Here is a 19,630-nt window from a genome sequence, read left to right as displayed (position 1 = left end):
CACAGCAGACACTAATTTGTATAATAAACCAAAGAATGACGGCAAGTCCATTTCTCCTAGTGAAGGCATAAATCAGTTACACTGAATATTTCTAAATTTTATTTTGTTAGCATAGTAAATGACTGATAAGACCTTACTTTCAAGGACAATAAATGATATCTAAAAAAATTTAAAAAGCAATACTGTAGGAAAAGTGAGACACTCACTGCTTGAAAAGGTAGTTAGCTCAATTATGCATTTCTACAATAACTTGATAAAAATTTATTTAAAAATGCTTTCAAAGCAAAGTTACTTTGTCTGTATTATCTCCTCTATTTCTTTCTTCAGATGGTCTAGATTTAAGTGATACAGCATTATCCACTCCATTTTCCAATGTTTTAGAAGCACCAGGTTTTCCTGTAGAACTCGTCATTTGCAGTGGTGGTTTAATTCTTCTTCTTCGTAGTGTTGCTAAAAAGGAGGACAAAGGACTGCTATATTTGTAGGATTTTCTATGTTGTTCTCACTGAGATACTTTTTTCTGAGGAAGATTAAAAAAGGGGATTCTAAGATGGGTCCCAGGTTTCTGATTTAGATGAGTAACTGGATATGGACGCCATATTCCAAGGTAAGAAATGGAGAAAAACTGGCAGGGAGGGTGGAAAGATGAATTTATTTTGGACCTGTTAAGTTTGAGAAGTTTGTCAAATATTAGATAATTTCCCAGTAGGCAATCAGATTTTGGGAACAGAAGGTCACTATTAAATTATCATAAAGATTAAATAATACTGTTTATAGCAACTAGTACACAGTATCAGATTATTTTAAAATTTTTATTTAGCTGTTAGTATGTACCAGGCACTGTCTAAATGTTTCACAACATTTCTTGTTTAATGAATAATTTTTATTTAATCCTTTAAACAATTTGATGAGGTTAGACACTTTAGTCCCATTTCATAGAAAGGAAACTGGTTCTAAACTTAGCTACAAAGTACATACCCAGGAGTGGGGAAACAAGCCCAAGCAACCTGATTAATTTAATGTTTTATCCACTATGTTATGCTGGCTCCTACTTAAAATTACAACAAATTATTAATGCTGGATATTAATATTCTGAATAATGTTTATATGGATACCCATTAAACTTCTCAGACATTTGTAATTTTTTGAGAGAAGACATTTGTGGTTCATATTTTATTAATTTTTATATCCCCAAATTATCCTCTAGATAAATTAGGTCCAGAATACTCTTGAATTTTAAAAATGTCAGCTTAAAACAATAATACTTGTTAGGAATCTTCAAAGACAATAAAACTTACATGTATTGACTAAAAGTACTGGACTTCTCACAGTGTATCTATCTGTGCCAGGAACAATCATTGATGCTTCAGACATTTTTCTTTTGCTAGGAGTAATTATCTTAAACCATGAGAAAAAAAAAACCCAGAGTAAATATACATTCTCTTTTGAAATTAAATATCCTATAATTTTATTCACATGTCACCTTGACTACACACAAAAGACATATGGTATTTTATAAACAATATGATATCCAGAAATATCTGTAGTTTAGCCTGACTTGAAGGATTTTATCCTAATGTTTGGTATTGAACAGATAGCCAAAACAAGTAAAGGATGTTGTTTTAAAGAATATTTAAAGAATATCCAGACTTAGAAGTATAGTACCTTTATATATTAGCTGAAAATATTTTATTGACACTCAGTTTATCTAGTTAACCATTGGCTCACGATTTCCTATTGTATTTCATAAGGATAATGTTTGGAACACCTATTTATGTAAACTTGTTTGTGAAAGTTTTCATAACATTAAGCCTTCTTCAAAACTTTCACACATTTAAAAAATTGTATTAATATTCTGTGAAGACTAAACTGCCTTTAGAGTAAAATGCAGCTACAGGAGTTCAGAGACTCAGTGGCACACAAGCTAGTGTTCCAAAAAAGATGTGCATTTTCTAACTTTAGCCTAGAATGACTGATAAGAGCAACAGAAGTAGATAAGCAGAGGAGGGACTACAGGGGACAGGAGGTTCCAGAGGATGCCATACAAAGGAGTACATGATGACAAACCATAAAGAGGGAGAAGACAGCTGTTTTGAAAAAGGCACTTGCCTCTAAGACAGAGAAAAAAATATTGATGGAGTTTTGAGTAGGTATGTATATGGGGCAATGGAGGAAAGGTGGGGAAGGACAGGAGAAAAGTGAATTCTAAGATTAACCAGAAAAGAAGCTACTGAATCAGCAGATTCTTCTTAAAGAAATTACAGTTCTAGTGGTATATAATGAATGAGATCCAAAAAGTTACATATTCACATAAATGCTTCAAACAGTTAGTCCTTATTGAAAACACAGTGGGTATTTAACAACAGTGCAATGTTTTTCAAACTTTAGTGTGGTTAAGATCTCTTCCAGAGTTTGCGTTATGATTCAGTAGGTTTAAGGTGGGGGGGGGGCTCTAAGAATCTGCATTTTTATTAAGTACTCAAGTTATGATTCTGATATAAAGACAAAAAAAAAGGCTTCTATAATCTAATCATCTGAGGGAACTACAGTTGACAAAAATGATACTTTTAATTTAATGAAGGACACAGACTACAGGGAAAAATAGTAACACAATGTATGGAAGAGTCTGTGAGAGTTATAGTTGCCTAAAGGTGAGAGATTAGTAAAAACAAATAATCTGGAAAAGCTCCATTGAGAAAGTAAAAATGGGCCTCCCTGGTGGCGCAGTGGTTGAGAGTCCGCCTGCCGATGCAGGGGATGCGGGTTCGTGCCCCGGTCTGGGAGGATCCCACATGCCGCGGAGCAGCTGGGCCCGTGAGCCATGGCCGCTGGGCCTGCGCGTCCGGAGCCTGTGCTCCGCAACGGGAGAGGCCACAACAGTGAGAGGCCTGCATACCACACACACACAAAAAAAAAAAAAAAAAAAAAGTAAAAATGAACAAAGATTTACAAATGTAAGTACACTTTAGATAAGCAGAGGTAAAAGCAGCATGAATGAAAGAACAGAGGCAAGAATGAGCATGCCATAAAATAGGAGACAGTAAAGCAACTGACCATACTAAAGTGGAAGGTATTTTGATAGAGTAATATTACAGAATGTCTTCAAACTAAGTCAAAACTTAGATTTAATGGGATAAATACAGAGATGACAAGGCTTTCTAAGCAGAAGAATGCTATGAGGATACTGGTATTAAGAAAAATCAGTGGTGTACGACACAGGGTAGCTCACAAAATGGAGCAATAGTGTCAAAGACACTATTAGAAGGTTACTGTAGAACCTAGGTATGCTAAAATGAGTAACGGTAAAGGGAATAATAAGGAGGAAATGATGTGAGAGATACTATGAAAGAACAATCACTAGCACCTTGGTTCTATCTAGGTATGGGGGGAGAAGAGTTTGGAATCAAGGATATCATCAGAAAAATGAATGGTAACATTACTGAAGTATGGAGGCAGATGCAAACTTGAGGCAAAAGATAAAGAGTTTGAGGTAGACTTTAGGAAAGGGCTTGAAGAGACACAACCAAGGGAAATATTAAAAGAGTAAGTGGAGACGTAGCTATAGAACTTGAACAGAAGCCTGGTACATTTTAAGAGCTTAAATTATGCACAGGAAGGAAGCTCTCTAAGGGAGAAGGCATAGAGATGTTCAGAAAGCTGGGTATCAAGCTTTTAGAGCAAACCTACATTTAGGAGACACTGAGAGAAAGTATCTCTGATGTAGTAACAGAAGTAAAAAGAGAATTAAAATGCTAACATAGAAGACAAAGGAGAAGACATTAAGAAAGAGAGGGCTGGGCTTCCCTGGTGGCGCAGTGGTTGAGAGTCCGCCTGCCGATGCAGGGGACACGGGTTCGTGCCCCGGGCTGGGAAGATCCCACATGCCGCGGAGTGGCTAGGCCCGTGAGCCATGGCCGCTGAGCCTGCGCGTCCGGAGCCTGTGCTCCACAACAGGAGAGGCCACAACAGTGAGAGGCCCGCGTACCACGAAAAAAAAAAAAGAAAAAAAAAAAAGAAAAGAAAGAGAGGGCTGTTAGCAATGTCAAGTGTCACAGCAGGATGTGGAGAAGGGGGCTGAGAAATGGTTCTATCACATGCGGCCTAGAGGAGATCCTCAATGGAGCAGGAGGAGGAGGAGAAAGAATCCAGTATTTTGCTTTCTTTCCTCATGCCAGTAAACAGAACATTACATTATAAATTTGTTTTGGCCAGTGCAGAGACAGAACAGAAAGGATAAATGCAAAAAGTGGTAGTTACTTTCCTATATATCTCTAATTTGAAACTTACAAGTGTATAGTATACCTTGTCCTAAATCCCTAAACCTTACATATAAACACAATCTGCTGAAACACTTTATTTTTTGTTTGCATTTGTAAAAGGCAGGGGAAATACTCTGAAATGTTACTGATGAACATATGAATTCTAGATGCTTTTTTCTGTAATTATATATAGCAATGATTTCACCTATGCTATTTTATAAATGACTATTTTGATGCCATATATACCTCAGGCTGACTATTTTTTCTGTCCCCTTGATTACTGTTTTTGATATATTTTGGAGGTTTAGCAAATTCCTCTTGGGGGTTAGCTTTTTCTTTCAAACTAACAAGTTCTTCTTCGACTGGTGAGATTTGACTTTCTGGGACTAGAATCTGTGGGAGAATAAGGAAAAAGTGTTTAAAACTGCAAACCACGGGAAGTTCTCAAAAATCACTGGATGTCTTCGTGAAGCGCTCATTCATCTCACACTCAAAAGGTCAATTCTTTTTGTCTTATATCTACGTACTGTTATAATTTTTAGTCCTTTTTCAAATGTTAATAGACATAAAACAGGCTGTGGCATTAGTGGAAGAACATGTACTTCTGATTTTTATTTAAAGTTACCAAAACTGGTATTAATAACAATCTACCTTCTGTACTGAAATAAATGATTATTAATATGTTTAAAAAGTATATACATCTTATTGGGGCACTATGTTGAGACAATTTATTTTTTAGATATTCACCCTCCAAGATGAACTTTATTACTGTGCTATCATTATTTAGGGTTAAGCTTAGCCCAGTGGTAAAAATCAAGTAAGTGAGACACATACCTGTGATCCACTTGCATCAAAAAGAATATGCACAGATGTTTTGGCAACCGAAGTGCCTCGTTTTCTGGTAAATTCCTAAAGTAAAATTAATGCAAAGGGATGTCATTTTCTCCCAGTTCTTTCCATTTTAATACAATTATTTCCTATACCTGTTTCCTTCCAAAATTGCCAAATTATCTTAAATCATTATTATTTATACATATAAATACTCTTTTCAGAATAATTCAATGAGTCCCCAGTAACCACGGTCTTAGCCTGCTATTTTGGTAAGGGTTCCTCACAAGCATATTATCTGCTATTCTTCACCATAAATCTTTTGCACGCTATAGACTGAATTTTTCCCCCACAATTCATATGTTGAAACGTAGTCCCCAAGAATGGTATTAGGAGTGGAGGCCTTTGGGGGTTGCTAAGGTCGTGAGGGCAGAGCCCTTATGAGTGGAATTAGTGCTCTTATAAAACAGACCCCAGAGAAATCCCTCACCCCTTCCACCATGTAAGGACACCATGAAAAGATGGCCATCGATGAACCAGGAAACAGGCCCTCACCAGACACTGAGTCTGCTGGCGCCCTGATCTGACTCACAGCCTCCAGAACTATGAGAAAAAAACGTTTGTTGTTTAGGCCACCCAGTCTATGGTATTTTTGTTACAGTAGCCTGAACAAACTAAGACATGGACCATCCAAGCTTGTCAACTGAACATCTCCCTAAACATAACATGAATTGCCACCTTGATTCCCAGTTAAACAATATCCGACTCATATCGTCTTCCACAGTCCTGGAAAGCATCTTATCTAAATTTCATTCATTAACTTCAAAGGCCATTTCAAGGCCCACCTCCATAGCCTTTCCTTCAAATCTGACTCTTAATGTGCATTCTTTCTTCAACATCTATACTTCATTTTCTATATGCCACTTACTTCTTCTGAGGCACATTCTATAATTCTCACAATGTTTAATATCTTGAAAACAAGTCTTTGTTTCATTTCACTTTTTAAACACCTCACAGAAATTCATTAAATGTTTTGAGTAGCTTCTGCTAATTCTGTCATCTGAGATTCTTTCTAATCGGTATCTGAAAGGGTATGGCTAACAATCTGATGGCCATTCCACAATACAAATTTAAAGGACTAAAAATCTACATGTTATTTTATAAAGAATTGTAGGTGAAAAAATCAATGAAACTTAGTCCCAAATAACTGAAAGTTTCCAGAATTATGAAAATAAATGTTTATTAAAAAGAGTTTAACTTACCCTATACTTATCTGCACCAAAAATTTTTTGTGTCACATTAGTGATTTCTAACGATGCATCAAAATACAAAAGCAATTTTTTCCCTTCTCTTTTACTAATTTTTACTTTATTTTTCAGAATTATATTCAGTAGCTTCTTCGATTCTCTCACTGTACACAAATGAATCACACTGATTAGTTTACATTCATTCCTATGATACCACTCTATAGGTATACTATAAATAAGAAAAGCATGCAGCATACCAATTAAAATTAACTGAAATAAAATTAACTTTTAGGATTTAAAAGTATTTAAATTAATCAATTCTGGTACTAACTACTTCCGTAAACAAATCAACAATTCAGTTTATTTTTCAAAGTCTCAGCTTCCTGATCTATAAATTACAAGGTAATACAATAATTAACGAACTAAAGCCCTGAGTACATTCTGGACACTAACAGGTTCTTAATAAATATTCTTTGAACACATCTGAGAAAACTATTTTCTTAGTTTAAAACAGGCAAAAAAGCAAATAACTTTAATTCCATAACTATTCCTAGGCATAAGCATCTATTCAGACATTTCTATGAAATCCACAGTTACAAACGTGTTGACAATGAACGTTTGATAAACACTTGAGTACAAGGATATTGTGAAGGAAGGATACAGTGCTAATCCTCAATAAATTCACCAATCCAGTGAAAATACTGTTAAGTGCCATTTTATATGAAGTATTCACCTCCCTTCCTCCAAAAAGTTACAGAAAACTACCTGGCACCCAATTAATGTGCCTGTATTATGGACCGAAGGCCACTATGGTCCTGTCCTACCTCTGGTGGTGCTCCTGTTGCTGACTGAGAAGTATCCACACCTGCCCCCAGTGTTTGCTTTTGGGCAAGAGGAAAATATCCTGAGGGAGAAGGACCACACCAAGGACAAAACTTTGTGTCTGCATTAGGAAAAGCTCCGCTGGCCATTCCATGCTCTACCCTAAAGGACAAATGTCCCTATTGGCTATAAAACTCTTTGATCCTTATGAGGCTTGCCGAAGCAGAAAATGTCTTATTTGCTTTTGCAGCTATATGGTCGTAAAACTTCCTCTGTGATGTCCTTTGATGGTACTAAGAAGTATTAGTTGCCTGAAGATAGTGGTAACGCAGTTTCTAATCCAAAATGCTGGTAGTTTTTATTTTATTTTTTGAAAGAAAAAAACAGTCACAAGTCTCAACAGTAAAAGTGTTCAGGCTTTAGAGATGAAAGATCAGGTGACGTTGAAAATGATAATGTTTCCGATTTTGATGATGAAGATTAGAACACTTATAATCTTTATGAATATTTTTGTTTATTGTTATATCCCTCTGATATGCATTTGAATTTTTTTCTGCAGCTTGCTGAGAACTTAGAGTAAATGCAGTATTTGCTTCACTGCTTGCATGAGCATAGTATTAGAATTACTTCCAATTTATTATTTTGCTGAATGCTTTGTACCTTTTCCTACAAAGCATTCTCCACATGTCATGACTATCTACATAAGAATTTGTTGATATTTGTTATATTTTATTGCTGACTTTGTTGAAATTTCTGATATTTGCTTTGACTGCCTAGACTATATCGTGGCTTGCTTTTTAGTTAGCAATATTACGAAATACCAGAAAACTTCCTATTTTGTTGCTTCCTATAAAATCCAAGTATTCATAGATATCAACATATTTGGATCTTATAATGTTATCTAGATATTTCTGTAGGATTCCAGTATACTGTTCTTAAATGAATACAATAATATGTTTTCTCCTGCAAAGCCATTCGAACACTTAATTGTCCATGGAACCTGTATTTTATGTACTCCTATAAATTGAACGTAAAAGGGTCTAACCTCACCCTATTGTGTTGCTGCTTCCCCATTCCTTCAGTCTGCAACGGTAGATGCTCTTTTTCACTAGAACTATTGCTTGATCTCCAGAGCCCACACGTTTTTTTAACTTCCATGAGTGCCAGTCATGTAAAAAAATTCAGATCTTGCCTGCTCCACATAGGTAGACTACATCACCACTTTATTACAAAGGATATTAAAAGATACAGATGAACAGCCAGATGAAGAGAGATAGTGCGAGGTCTAGAAAAGTCCTGAGCACAGAAGACACTATCCCTGTGGAGTCTGCGGTGTGCCACCAGGGTCAGTATAAGGACTGAAGTGTGTATACTGATATTGATAATGAAAGAGTTAATTATTATCTTGACATCTGAAATTTCAGTGGAAATTTTGGTGGAGTGGGATGTAAAACAGAATGTAGAAAAGAACAGAAATGAAGAGCGAGAAAGGGAAAGATTTAGTAAAAACTATTCTCCCCAAATTGGCTATGAATGGAAAAAGAATGAGATAAAGGAAGACATAGGATCCAAGTAGACTTTTTTAAGATGCAATGACAAATGTACCATAAAAATGTATGATGTTAAAACTACAGGAGAGGACATTATGTTAAGTGAAATAAGCCAGTCACAAAAAAGACATATGCTGCATAATTCCACTTAAAACAGTCAATTTCATAGAAACAAAAAGTAGAATGGTGGTTACCAGGGGCTGGGTGGAGGGGGAAAAGGGGAACTGTTCAATGAGTATAGAGTTTCAATTTCTCAAGATGACAAAAGTTCTGAAGATCTGTTTCACAATAATGTGAATGTACTTAACACTACTGAACTATATACACTAAAAAATGGTTAAGATGGTAAATTTTATGTTATGTGATTTTTACCACAATAAAAAAAATAAGAGAAACTGCGTGAGGGTGTATATGGAAACTTTCTACACTACTCTGGCAAGTTTTCTGTAATCTAAAACTATTCTAAAATTTAAAATTTATCTTTAAGAAAGACCCAAATGAAGGGCTTCCCTGGTGGCGCAGTGGTTGGGAATCTGCCTGCCAATGCAGGGGACATGGGTTCGAGCCCTGGTCTGGGAATAAAAGTTATAAACTATTGATACATGAAGTAAGTTGGATGAACTTCCCACATGCTGTGGAGCAACTAAGCCCGTGAGCCACAACTACTGAGCCTGCGCGTCTGGAGCCTGTGCTCCACAACAAGAGAGGCCGCGACAGTGAGAGGCCCGCGCACCATGATGAAGAGTGGTCCCCGCTCGCTGCAACTGGAGAAAGCCCTCGCACAGAAACGAAGACCCAACACAGCCAAAAATAAATAAATAAAATAAATTTTTAAAAAAAGACCCAAATCAAACTTCCCGAGATGAAAAATATAATGCCTGATAAACATTATAGGATAGAACAGAAGCAGGTTACACACTACAGAAAGAAGTATTAACTAGCAACAAAACACGGCAATAGAAAACTACCGAAGTGAAAAAAGAGAGTGGAAATAAAAGCCTGGAGTTTGGGTGGAGAACCCAGAGAATCAGTGAGCTATGGGAGAACTTCATATAGCTTAGTATATATGTAATCAGAGCCTCCAGAGAGGAGGAGAAAAAAGAAGGAGCAGAAAAAAATATTTGAATAACAATGGATAAAAACTTTAGAAGGAAGCTCAATGAACCTCAAGAACGAACAATATGAAGAAAATTACACTAAAGCACTATAATCAAATGTTTAAAACTATTAATAAAGAGAAAATCTTAAAATCAGCCAGGGGAATAAAAGACTAAACAAAAAGGAGCAAACATGAGAGTGACAGACTTCTCATCAGAAACAATGCAAGCCAAGAGAAAGCAGAGTAACCTCTTTCAAGTACACTGAAAGGAAGACAACAGGCAATCTAGAATTCTATATGTATCAAAAATACTTTGCAAAATAAAAACAAAATAAAGACTTTCTGACATAAAAAAGCTGAAAGAACTCATCACCAGCATATCTGCAGGACAAGAAATACTAGGCAGAAGGAAAATAATACCAGATGGAAATCTGGGTCTATACAGATGAAAGCTGAACAGGAAATGGTAAATATGTGAGTAAATATAAAATAATTTTTAATCCACTTTTTAAATCTCTTTAAAAACTAATTGGCTGCATGAAGAAAAATATCATTACACATAATATGAGGTCTTTGACACATTCAGAAGCGAAAAAATGTTTAGCATTATTGGCAGCAATGGCACAAAGGTCAGGAAAGCAAAAATGGAACTTTACTACTACAAGGTTCTTATACTATTCATAAAGGGGTATAATATTACTTGAACATACACACTATTAAGTTAAATATGTATAAAATAAACCGTGAATCAGCCACTAAAAAGGTGGATATAAAGCCAACAAAAGAAATACAATGAAACCACTGAAAATGAATTAACACCAAAGAAGAAAAAGAGAAAAAGAAAAGAAACGTGGCAGATGGGATGGCACATAGAAAAAACAAAAGCTAGATGATGAATTTAAAGCAAATCAATAATCACATTAAAAACCACAAAAGGCAGAGACTGTCAAATTACACTGACAGTCTCTGATATGATGCCCAGTATCAGGATATGATGCCTATGAGAAACCCACTTTAAATACAGACACAAAGGACTTAAAAATAAAGAAAAGCTAAGCCATGCTATAATTAACCAACAGAAACTTGGAGAGAGTATACTAATATAAAGTAGACTGCAGAGCAAAGAATATTACCACAGGAAAAAGAGTCATTTCATAATGATAAATTTATGAAGAAAAGATAATACCACTAAATGTTTATAAAACTAATAACAGAAATTCAAAATATCTGAAGCAAAAAAATAACAGAACTGAATAGAAAAAAACCCACAGCTCTAGTGGTGACTTCAATACCCCTCCCTCAATAAGTGACAGAACAAGGATGTAGACAATGAGGGAGGATATATGACAACACTATCAACCCAACCCTCCACCCAACAACAGCAGAATACACATTCCTTCAAGTGCACTCACACCATCCACCAAGAGAGACCATATTCTGGGTCATAAAATAAGTGTCAATAAACTGAAAAGGATTCTCAAAAATCATACAAAGTATACTCTCTCATAACAATGAAATTAAGTTAGAAATCAGTAGCAGGAAAATATCCCTGAAATCTCAAGTATATAGAAACTAAATAAAACACTTTTAAATAAACCTATGGGTCAAGGAAGAAACCAAAAGAGAAATTTAAAAAGAATAAATTAATGAAAATGGAAACACAGCACACGGCAATTTGTAGGATGTTGCTAAGGAAGTACTTAGGGGAAGAATTTAAAGCACTAAATGGCTATATTAAAAGAGAAAAAATGGTCTCAGGTCAATGACTTCAGCTTCACCCTGAGACGCTAGAGACAGGAAAGCAAATTACAACTAAAGTAAGCAGAAGAAAAGAACAGATATAAGAGCACAGATCAATTAAATTGAAAATCAAAACAGAAAAATGAGAAAAATCGATGAAACTAAAGGCTGGCTCTTAGAGAATATCAATAAAATTGATATAACTCTCAGACTGATTAGGAAAAAAAGATACAATTTAGCAGTATCAGCAGCAACAGGGGGACCATCACTACAGAATCTACAGACAGTAAAAAGATAAGATGGGACCATTATAAACCACTTTATGCCAATAAATTTGACAACATGATTACTTGAAAGACACAAATTACCAAAGTTTACTCAAGGTAAAAAAAAAGATAACCAGAAAAACCCTCTATCTATTAAATTAATTGAATTTGTAGTTAAGAGCCTTCAGCAAAGAAAAGTAAAAGTGCAAGCCCAGATTGCTTCACTGGTAAATACTACCAAGTACTTAAAGAAGAAACAATACCAATTCTACACATACTCTTAGAGAAAACTGAAGACTATAGAATACTTGCCAATTCAGCCTATGAAGCTAACAATGCCCTGATTCTGAAACTTAAAAAAAAAAAAAAAAAAAAAAAACAGACATTATAGGAAAAGAAAACTACAGACCTTCTAGAACATGAAATACCAAATTCCTAACTAAATTTTGCAAACCAATTCCAATAATATATAAAATAATACATCACAATGAAGTGTAACTATTGTTACAATGTTATTTCTCCAGATATCAAAGTACAATCCCAGTCGTAATTCTAGCAGGCTTTTTGTAGCAATTGATAAGCCAATTTTAAAATTTACATGGAAATTCAAAAGGTCTAGAATTTCCAAAACAGTCTTGAAAAAAAAAAACCCATAGTGTTAGAAGACTTACACTATCTCACTTTAAGACTCACTATAAATCTACAGTAATTAAAACAATGTGGTACTGGCATAGGGAACAGATCAATGGAATGGACTACAGCATCAAGACCTGCACTTCTACCAGTCATTTGATTTTCAACAAGGGAATCAATGAAGTCCAGTGGGGAAAGGAAAACCTTTTCATCAAATAGTCCTGAAATAACTGTATACCCATATGAAAAAATGAACCTAACTCCTATATTATACCATAATCAAATATTAATTTGAGATGGATCATAATCCTCAACATAAAAGCTAAAACCATAAAGTTTTTACAGAAAAACAGGAGAACATCTTGTGACTTGGTAGTAGGCAAAATTTCTTAGGTCACACAAAGCAATAACCATGAAAAAAAAACTGATCATGTGGACTTCAAATTTAAAAACTTCTGCTCATTAAAGACACCACTGAGAAAATGAGTAAGCAAGATACAGATAGGGAGAAAATACTCACAGAACATATATTTGTCGAAGGATTCGTATCCAGGATACATAAGAACTCAAAAACTTAATAATAAAAAAGACAGTCCAGTAAGAAAAAAAAAAGGGAAAAAATATTTAAACAGATACTTCACGAAGAAGATATATGAGTAGCCATTAAGCACATGAAAAAGTGCTCAACATCACTGGTTATTAGGAAAATGCAAATAAAAGCTATCATGAGATACCACTACATGCCCACTGAGATAACTAAAATATGTCTTGATATCTGAATTTGGAGTGGTGCCAGTCTGCCAAGGTGTATGATTTTTGTACAGCACGTATTGACAAGAAAGTGACTGATCATGGGTTTTAGACTAGATAGAGAAGGAAATAAATATAAGATATTGGGGGAAATGTGGGGTCAGGGAATTTGATAATATTGAACTATCAAATTTATGAATGTGAACATATGGAAATGTTGATCTGCTTTCATCAGTCTATTGTGTTTTTCCATAGAGTGGGCAACTTCTACTCGAGCAGAATCAAGAAGATATCAAAAACAAGTTTAATACCTTCAATGCAGTATATTTGTACTTCTTCCTCAGGCACAGTGACTGGTTCCCACTGATGATTCTTAAATTTAAAAACAGGTTTTGATCATAAATAATAATTCATTCTTGCTTTAAGGCTCCTTTAAACACCATTTTAAGTTATACAAACAATAAAGGTTATTATTATTTTTTTAAATAAGTATCACTAAGTAACTGGTTGATATAACACATGTCTTGCTCCATCAATTGACTAGATAATATATTATACTTGTTGCATTTAATCTATTTGTTCATTCTTAAAAGTAAATGACAGTATTGACTACTTTTATGGTTTCCTATTCTTAAGCCAAAGCAAAGAATGACTAGCCATTCATATTTATTAGAGTATACCCTTTTAAAAAATATTACCAAATCCTGTCATTTCTTCCTTTGAAATGTTGTGTGATCATATTCATCCCCCAATTCCCACTCATTAATTGATGACTGTCCTTAGATTCAAACACTGAATGCATGTGAATAATAACCTAAAATGTTTTCCCCTTCCAAGTATTTTCATTGAAAATTTGTATAAGTGAATAAAATAATATGAATTCACACAAAAAAGTCATGGTAAAAATTAGAACCATTCCTAAAAGATGGGATCCTAAAACCTTCAGTAATCTTATGATGAAAATAGATCCAATTCTTTTGCTATTTAAGGACCGCTCATTGTATAGAAATTCTGCTAAGTCCTCAATCTCTTCACTAACTCCCTCCCTTATTTGCCTTAATTGAAACCAGTCTGTACTCTTCAGGGCACTACTACTATTATAATTATAGCCTTCTCCAGTTAAGGTGCTAATTCTCCCAGACCTCAAAACCTCAGGGTTGGCAGGAAAGGGCTGGTCTCCTCCTCTCTCCCCAACACTTTGAGCAGCTTCACATTTCTCTGTGTGTAAAAACCTTGCTCCTTTGCGGCACATGCCAGCTGGCACACATACCTATCGGTTATCATCTACTAACTTTAAAGTGACTCTTCCTCATACATGGAGGCACCTGGTTCAAAGCTTTCCTTTTGAAAAAATGTCTACATTATAAAAATTTTCAAACAGATTATAAAAAATAGAAATCATAGTATAATGAATCCAAAATATGCCCATACCCAGCTTCAACAGTTACTGATATATTATGCCTACTTGTTTCATCTTCACCCCCTACTTTCCCTCTACTACACTCTCCTCCTCTTGACCTCAGTTTTTTATTTAATCTGTCACCCCAGCCATCAACTTTAAAACTCTTATCCTTAAAGTACCTAACAAAAACCCCTCCCTTGAATCCACATCTCACTTTAGCTTCTACTGTTCTCTCTCCCTTGTCTTTACTTCCTCTACAAATATTTCAACTTTCCAGGAATGCTTAAATCCTCATCACTTAAGAGAAACTGCTCTTTCATGGATCGCCAGTTTTTATTTATTTAACGTGTTTTGACAGTGTTCATCATTTCCACTCATAAAACACCCTTCCTTTGTCTTCTATAACATGATACCCTTTTAATTTGTTCTTTTTTGGCTGATTCGTCAAGTATCCTTCAGGCTAGAGTCTCTTCTACCTATCCTGTATATATTTGTGTTTTTCACAGTTCTGTCATGTAGACACTCATTAAATCCCATGGTTTTATTTATCATCTATATACAGAGAGCTTCTAAATCTCCACTTACAGCTCAGTTCTCTCACCTCAACTTCAGACCAGTATATCCAACTGCCTACAAGATATCTTCAGCTGAATACCCCACAAACACTTCCAAATCAAAACATCCAAAGTTGAGCTCATCATCTTGCCCTACAAAACTGATCCTCCTGTGACAGCATCTTCATCCATCCGGTTACCCAAGTTTTATTAATCCTTCCTCTTTTTACTACAAACAGACTACCAAGTCTGCTCAATTCTACCTCCTCAAGTTTCTCTGGAATCCATCCATTTCCATCCATCCCCACTGTCAGTTTCCAAAACTGTGCCACCATGATTTCTCTCACCTGGATTACTGCAAGTCTCCTAACTGCCTCTGGTCTTGTCCCTTTTTAATCTGTTCTCCTTGAGGCAGGAGATAGGTGGGCCCCAAGCTAGACATTTACAACTGGCCTCCTGTTCCAACTTCCTGGGGTGAGAAGAAGATGGGCTCCAGGCTGGACATTCATTACAACCCCCAACCCCCAAGTTTACGTTTCCTGAGGCAAGAGACAAACCGGCTCTGAACTACATATTTATGACCGGACTCCAGTCCATACTTCGAGATCTGCGCTTCAGTATAAGAAACAACAACAGGAATAGGGTAGATAACTGGACATTGGACAATTTTATGGCAGGGACAGAGAGGGGCTAAACCCTGTTAAAAGATCAAGACATCATGCATTTCCCATCCTTGGTGCAAGGGAAACATTGCACATGCACAGAAAGGCTCCTTGGGGTTCAAAAAGGAGGGGGCACCACCCCATAATATGTGATGCTAAGGCCATCCCCTAGGCCTCTGGGCTGAAATCCATCTTAGAAAAAAGTTGCGCATGCACCTCGGGGAGGGTCCTAGGGCAGGTCAGGTGTTGAGAAACCAGATAATTGGCCAAAGGTAAACAAAGACCAGGAAGAACTGCCCTATATAAATGACTTAACCACCTCTTTACTGCACTCCTCCTCATTAGGGAGGAGGCCCACACCCTTCCTCGCCCGGTGTGCATCTCTGCCTTGCTTCCGTCTTAACTAAACTAAGTGTTTCTCTGTGTGCTCTCCCACTAGTTGTTGTGCTATGTCTCTAAATAATAAACTTTGTACCTTTTTTTTTTTTTTTTTACAGTTTTTGCCTCTGTAAGAAATGCATTTTTCACTGGGGGCAAGAGCCAGGGGGTCTGGTGGCTAGGATTCCTGGTTTTCATCCAGGCTACCCAGGTTCAACTCCTGGGCAGGGAATTAAGATCTCGCTTCACGCCACCACTCACTGCTGCCTCTCCGAGATCCCCACCAGGAGAATCTTTTACATGAATGTGATGCTCAGTGTCTAGCATATATCTGGCATACAGTAAGTTCTTATTAAATATTCACTGAACTGATGTTGCCTCCTACTTATAATCCTTCTTTGGCTCTATACTGCCTGCCTTATTTCTTTCCAATATCCTTTGAACTCTATGCACTAACAATACTATGTATCTTTCAGTTCTTTGAGTATTCTATATATTCATTCTTAAAATAAATATGAGCCCTTGAATAGCCATAAATGAGAAAAGACATGTCCCTGGTTTAATAAATTTTACGTTCTACGGGGGGAAAAACAGAAAAAACAACAGATAAACAAAAGGATTTTAAGTAGCAATAACTACTATAAAAGAAAAAAAGAGGCCAGTGTGATATAATGTGGCTGGGTGGCTACTTCAGACTGAGTTACCAGGGAATACCTCTATAAGGAGGTGACATTTGTGCTGAAATCTAACTGGGAAGGAACTAAGATGCAAAGATCCAGAGGTTCCTAAGCAGAAGAACCAGCAAGTAGAAAGACTTGAAGAGCATGATCTAGAGGAAAAGAAAAAAAAAAAAAAAAAAAAAAGAATGTGGCTAGAACACAGAAAGCACAGAGAACAGTCTGATTATCAGAGAAATAGTCAGGGGCCAGGTCATAAAGGCCCTCAAACACCATGTTAAAGAGACAAAGGGAGGGTTTTAAGCAGCCACAATATGGAAGAATGGCTTTGAGGAGAGTAAGCCTGAAGACAGGGAGAATGCACTACTGCTATAGAAATCCAAAGGGGAGAGGAGTCTAAATATCTCTGTGAGAAGAACTCTCTCCCAGCATCTCTAGATCAGTGACAGGAACATAAGAGGCATTTAATACTTATAAATGCATTTTATACTATCCCCATCAAGTATAATACTAAAATTACTATATCCTTGTCTGAATCATCCATTAGACCAAGTGAGTGAAGTCAGGAACCACATCAGTCCTATTCTATCCTCTTTTCCCAAAATGAAAGTCCACTTCCTGAAGAAAATCCAGTTAAAAATACACCTAAAAACGCTGCAAGAATAAATACACTAATGAAAACCATCAGTACCCCTGAGAAGTAGTGCTAGTTTTTGGAGCTCAATTTTAATTAAGCATTCTAAAAAGGTACTCTAAAAAGAAATAAAAGTACATGGAAATCCTAAGAGGCATTTGGTTAATGTTTGTCTATAAAGAGTTTACCTGGAACAAAAGGCAGGATTTTACAAGAGAGAGACTAAAAAGACTAAAGCCTCATTGTATTATCAGCAGCCGCATTCAGATTAGTAAATGCAAATCAACTCTTACTCAGATCTTGGCCATACAGTTTGAGCTAGAAGTATGCAAATGTAGCAAATATTAAGTGGTGGCTATTTGGAAACAAGGCCTCAAGAATTTTCCTCAGGTTAAAGAGGTCAGTAGAAAACATACTGCCTGGTTGGAAAGTTTAAACATAGTTACAATATAGCACAGAAAGAAAAGAACTAAAATTCACTTCTAAGTACCACCATAAGAATCAATCCCTCACAACCAAATGTAAAATAGCTAGCTAGCGGGAAGCAGCTGCAAAGCACAGGGAGATCAGCTCCATGCTTTGTGTCCAACTAGAGGGGTGGGAGATGCAAGAGAGAGGGGATATGGGGATACATGTATACGTGAAGCTGATTTACAGCAGAAACTAACACACCGTTGTAAAGCAATTATACTCCAATAAAGATGTAAACAAACAAACAAAAAAAGAATTAATCCCTCACTATTTTCAAACAGAAGATTCTATGAAATAATAAGGTAAGACCATTTGTCATCATCTGTTAATGTTATTTTTAACTGAGTGCTTCTGTACTGGAGTAATTGCTGTCTTTTCTAGATTCAATTCACTTTGTTCATGTGAATGTTAAATTTTAATAATTAACATGTTATTAATTTCTGAAAAGCTCATATTTAAACACTAGTATTAAATTTTAGCATTTTTCTCTTGCAATCAGACATCAGAAATAATTTTCATTTCTAATTAACTTGATAGGTTACCATGCTCATCAAAACTACTAGAGCTAACATTGAAATCTATTAAAATAGCGAGAAAATAAGTATCAAAGAAATCCATATTAAGTTGAATTACAACATTATACACACACAGACACACACACACACACAAAATGGTACAGAGGTATCTAAAGCTTACATCATTGTCTCCAGCAACGTAGAATGATACAGTCTGGCTCCCAAGATTAAAATCTATCCAAAATCCCTCAAGTTTTTCATCTGATGGTATTTGCAACTAATAAAATAAACATATAAAACTAGAATATACTATGCTTTTAAAAGTGACAACAGAAAATTATGATGTTCTATTCATGGTTGAGTTTTTTAAAAAAAGAAAAGAGTAGAGCTGGAAGGTATGCAGGCAAGTACAGCATTTAAATCAGTTTAGAAACAATCAAAAGAAATGCTGCTTAATATTTTACACAGAAATTAGCTAGCTCCAAAAAATCACAAATATTCCAAGTACAAATAAAGGTTGAAAATATTTTCATGTTTGAATATATTCATGAATGATAAACAATAATGGGCTTGATGAAGGAAACATAAGAAAATTTGAAGTACAACCTTTATATTTCACTTATCCTTGGCTACAAATGTGCCATTTCATAAAATGTCACTTAGATCCAGAATACAAGACCGGCTGTATTTGTGATCTAATTATGACTAACATTAATGTTCTTGTCAATTTGTGACCTACAATTCACTTGACCTTTGCATCAAAATTCATCTAATAACTAAAACACATACTAAATTTAAAATTTACCTCATATTTATCAAGAAATGCTGATAAACAAGGAAATGTAAAGACCCTGAAATAAAAAGTAGTCTGAATTAAAGAAAAAATTAATAAGCCTTCACAGCATAACTTTCACTTGCCATACAAATCACACCTAGGATCAAAAGGAAATCAGGCAGTAGGGACAACAATTTAAATAAAATCCTATTTCCTTCTTTATTACTCTTTAAAGTGAGAGTTCATGGGAAATCTGTTTCCGAAAGACAGCATATTACTTTGAGGATACTACTCAGCCTACCATTTTGACTAAAGTGACTGAACCAAATTACTTTTCATGTTATCGACTATGAACAGAGATTGCTAAT

The 19,630-nt window shown here is 35.6% G+C and overlaps 1 protein-coding gene across 1 annotated transcript in view; it reads right to left on the bottom strand.

Annotated features, from left to right (window-relative positions):
* SYCP2 (synaptonemal complex protein 2) overlaps window positions 1-19,630 on the bottom strand; it is a 59,891-nt gene that overhangs the window by 29,474 nt on the left and 10,787 nt on the right. The window contains 8 exon segments of the mRNA XM_060077935.1: window positions 293-450; window positions 1,299-1,398; window positions 4,506-4,652; window positions 5,094-5,168; window positions 6,350-6,498; window positions 13,506-13,566; window positions 18,669-18,764; window positions 19,293-19,338. Of these exon segments, the coding sequence (XP_059933918.1) occupies window positions 293-450; window positions 1,299-1,398; window positions 4,506-4,652; window positions 5,094-5,168; window positions 6,350-6,498; window positions 13,506-13,566; window positions 18,669-18,764; window positions 19,293-19,338 (832 nt within the window).

The sequence above is a fragment of the Mesoplodon densirostris genome, chromosome 16 (genome assembly GCF_025265405.1).
Source record: "Mesoplodon densirostris isolate mMesDen1 chromosome 16, mMesDen1 primary haplotype, whole genome shotgun sequence".
Classification (NCBI taxonomy): domain Eukaryota; kingdom Metazoa; phylum Chordata; class Mammalia; order Artiodactyla; family Ziphiidae; genus Mesoplodon; species Mesoplodon densirostris.
The sequence above is the reverse complement of the archived record's forward strand: the minus strand, read 5'-3'. Positions and strand labels throughout refer to the sequence as shown.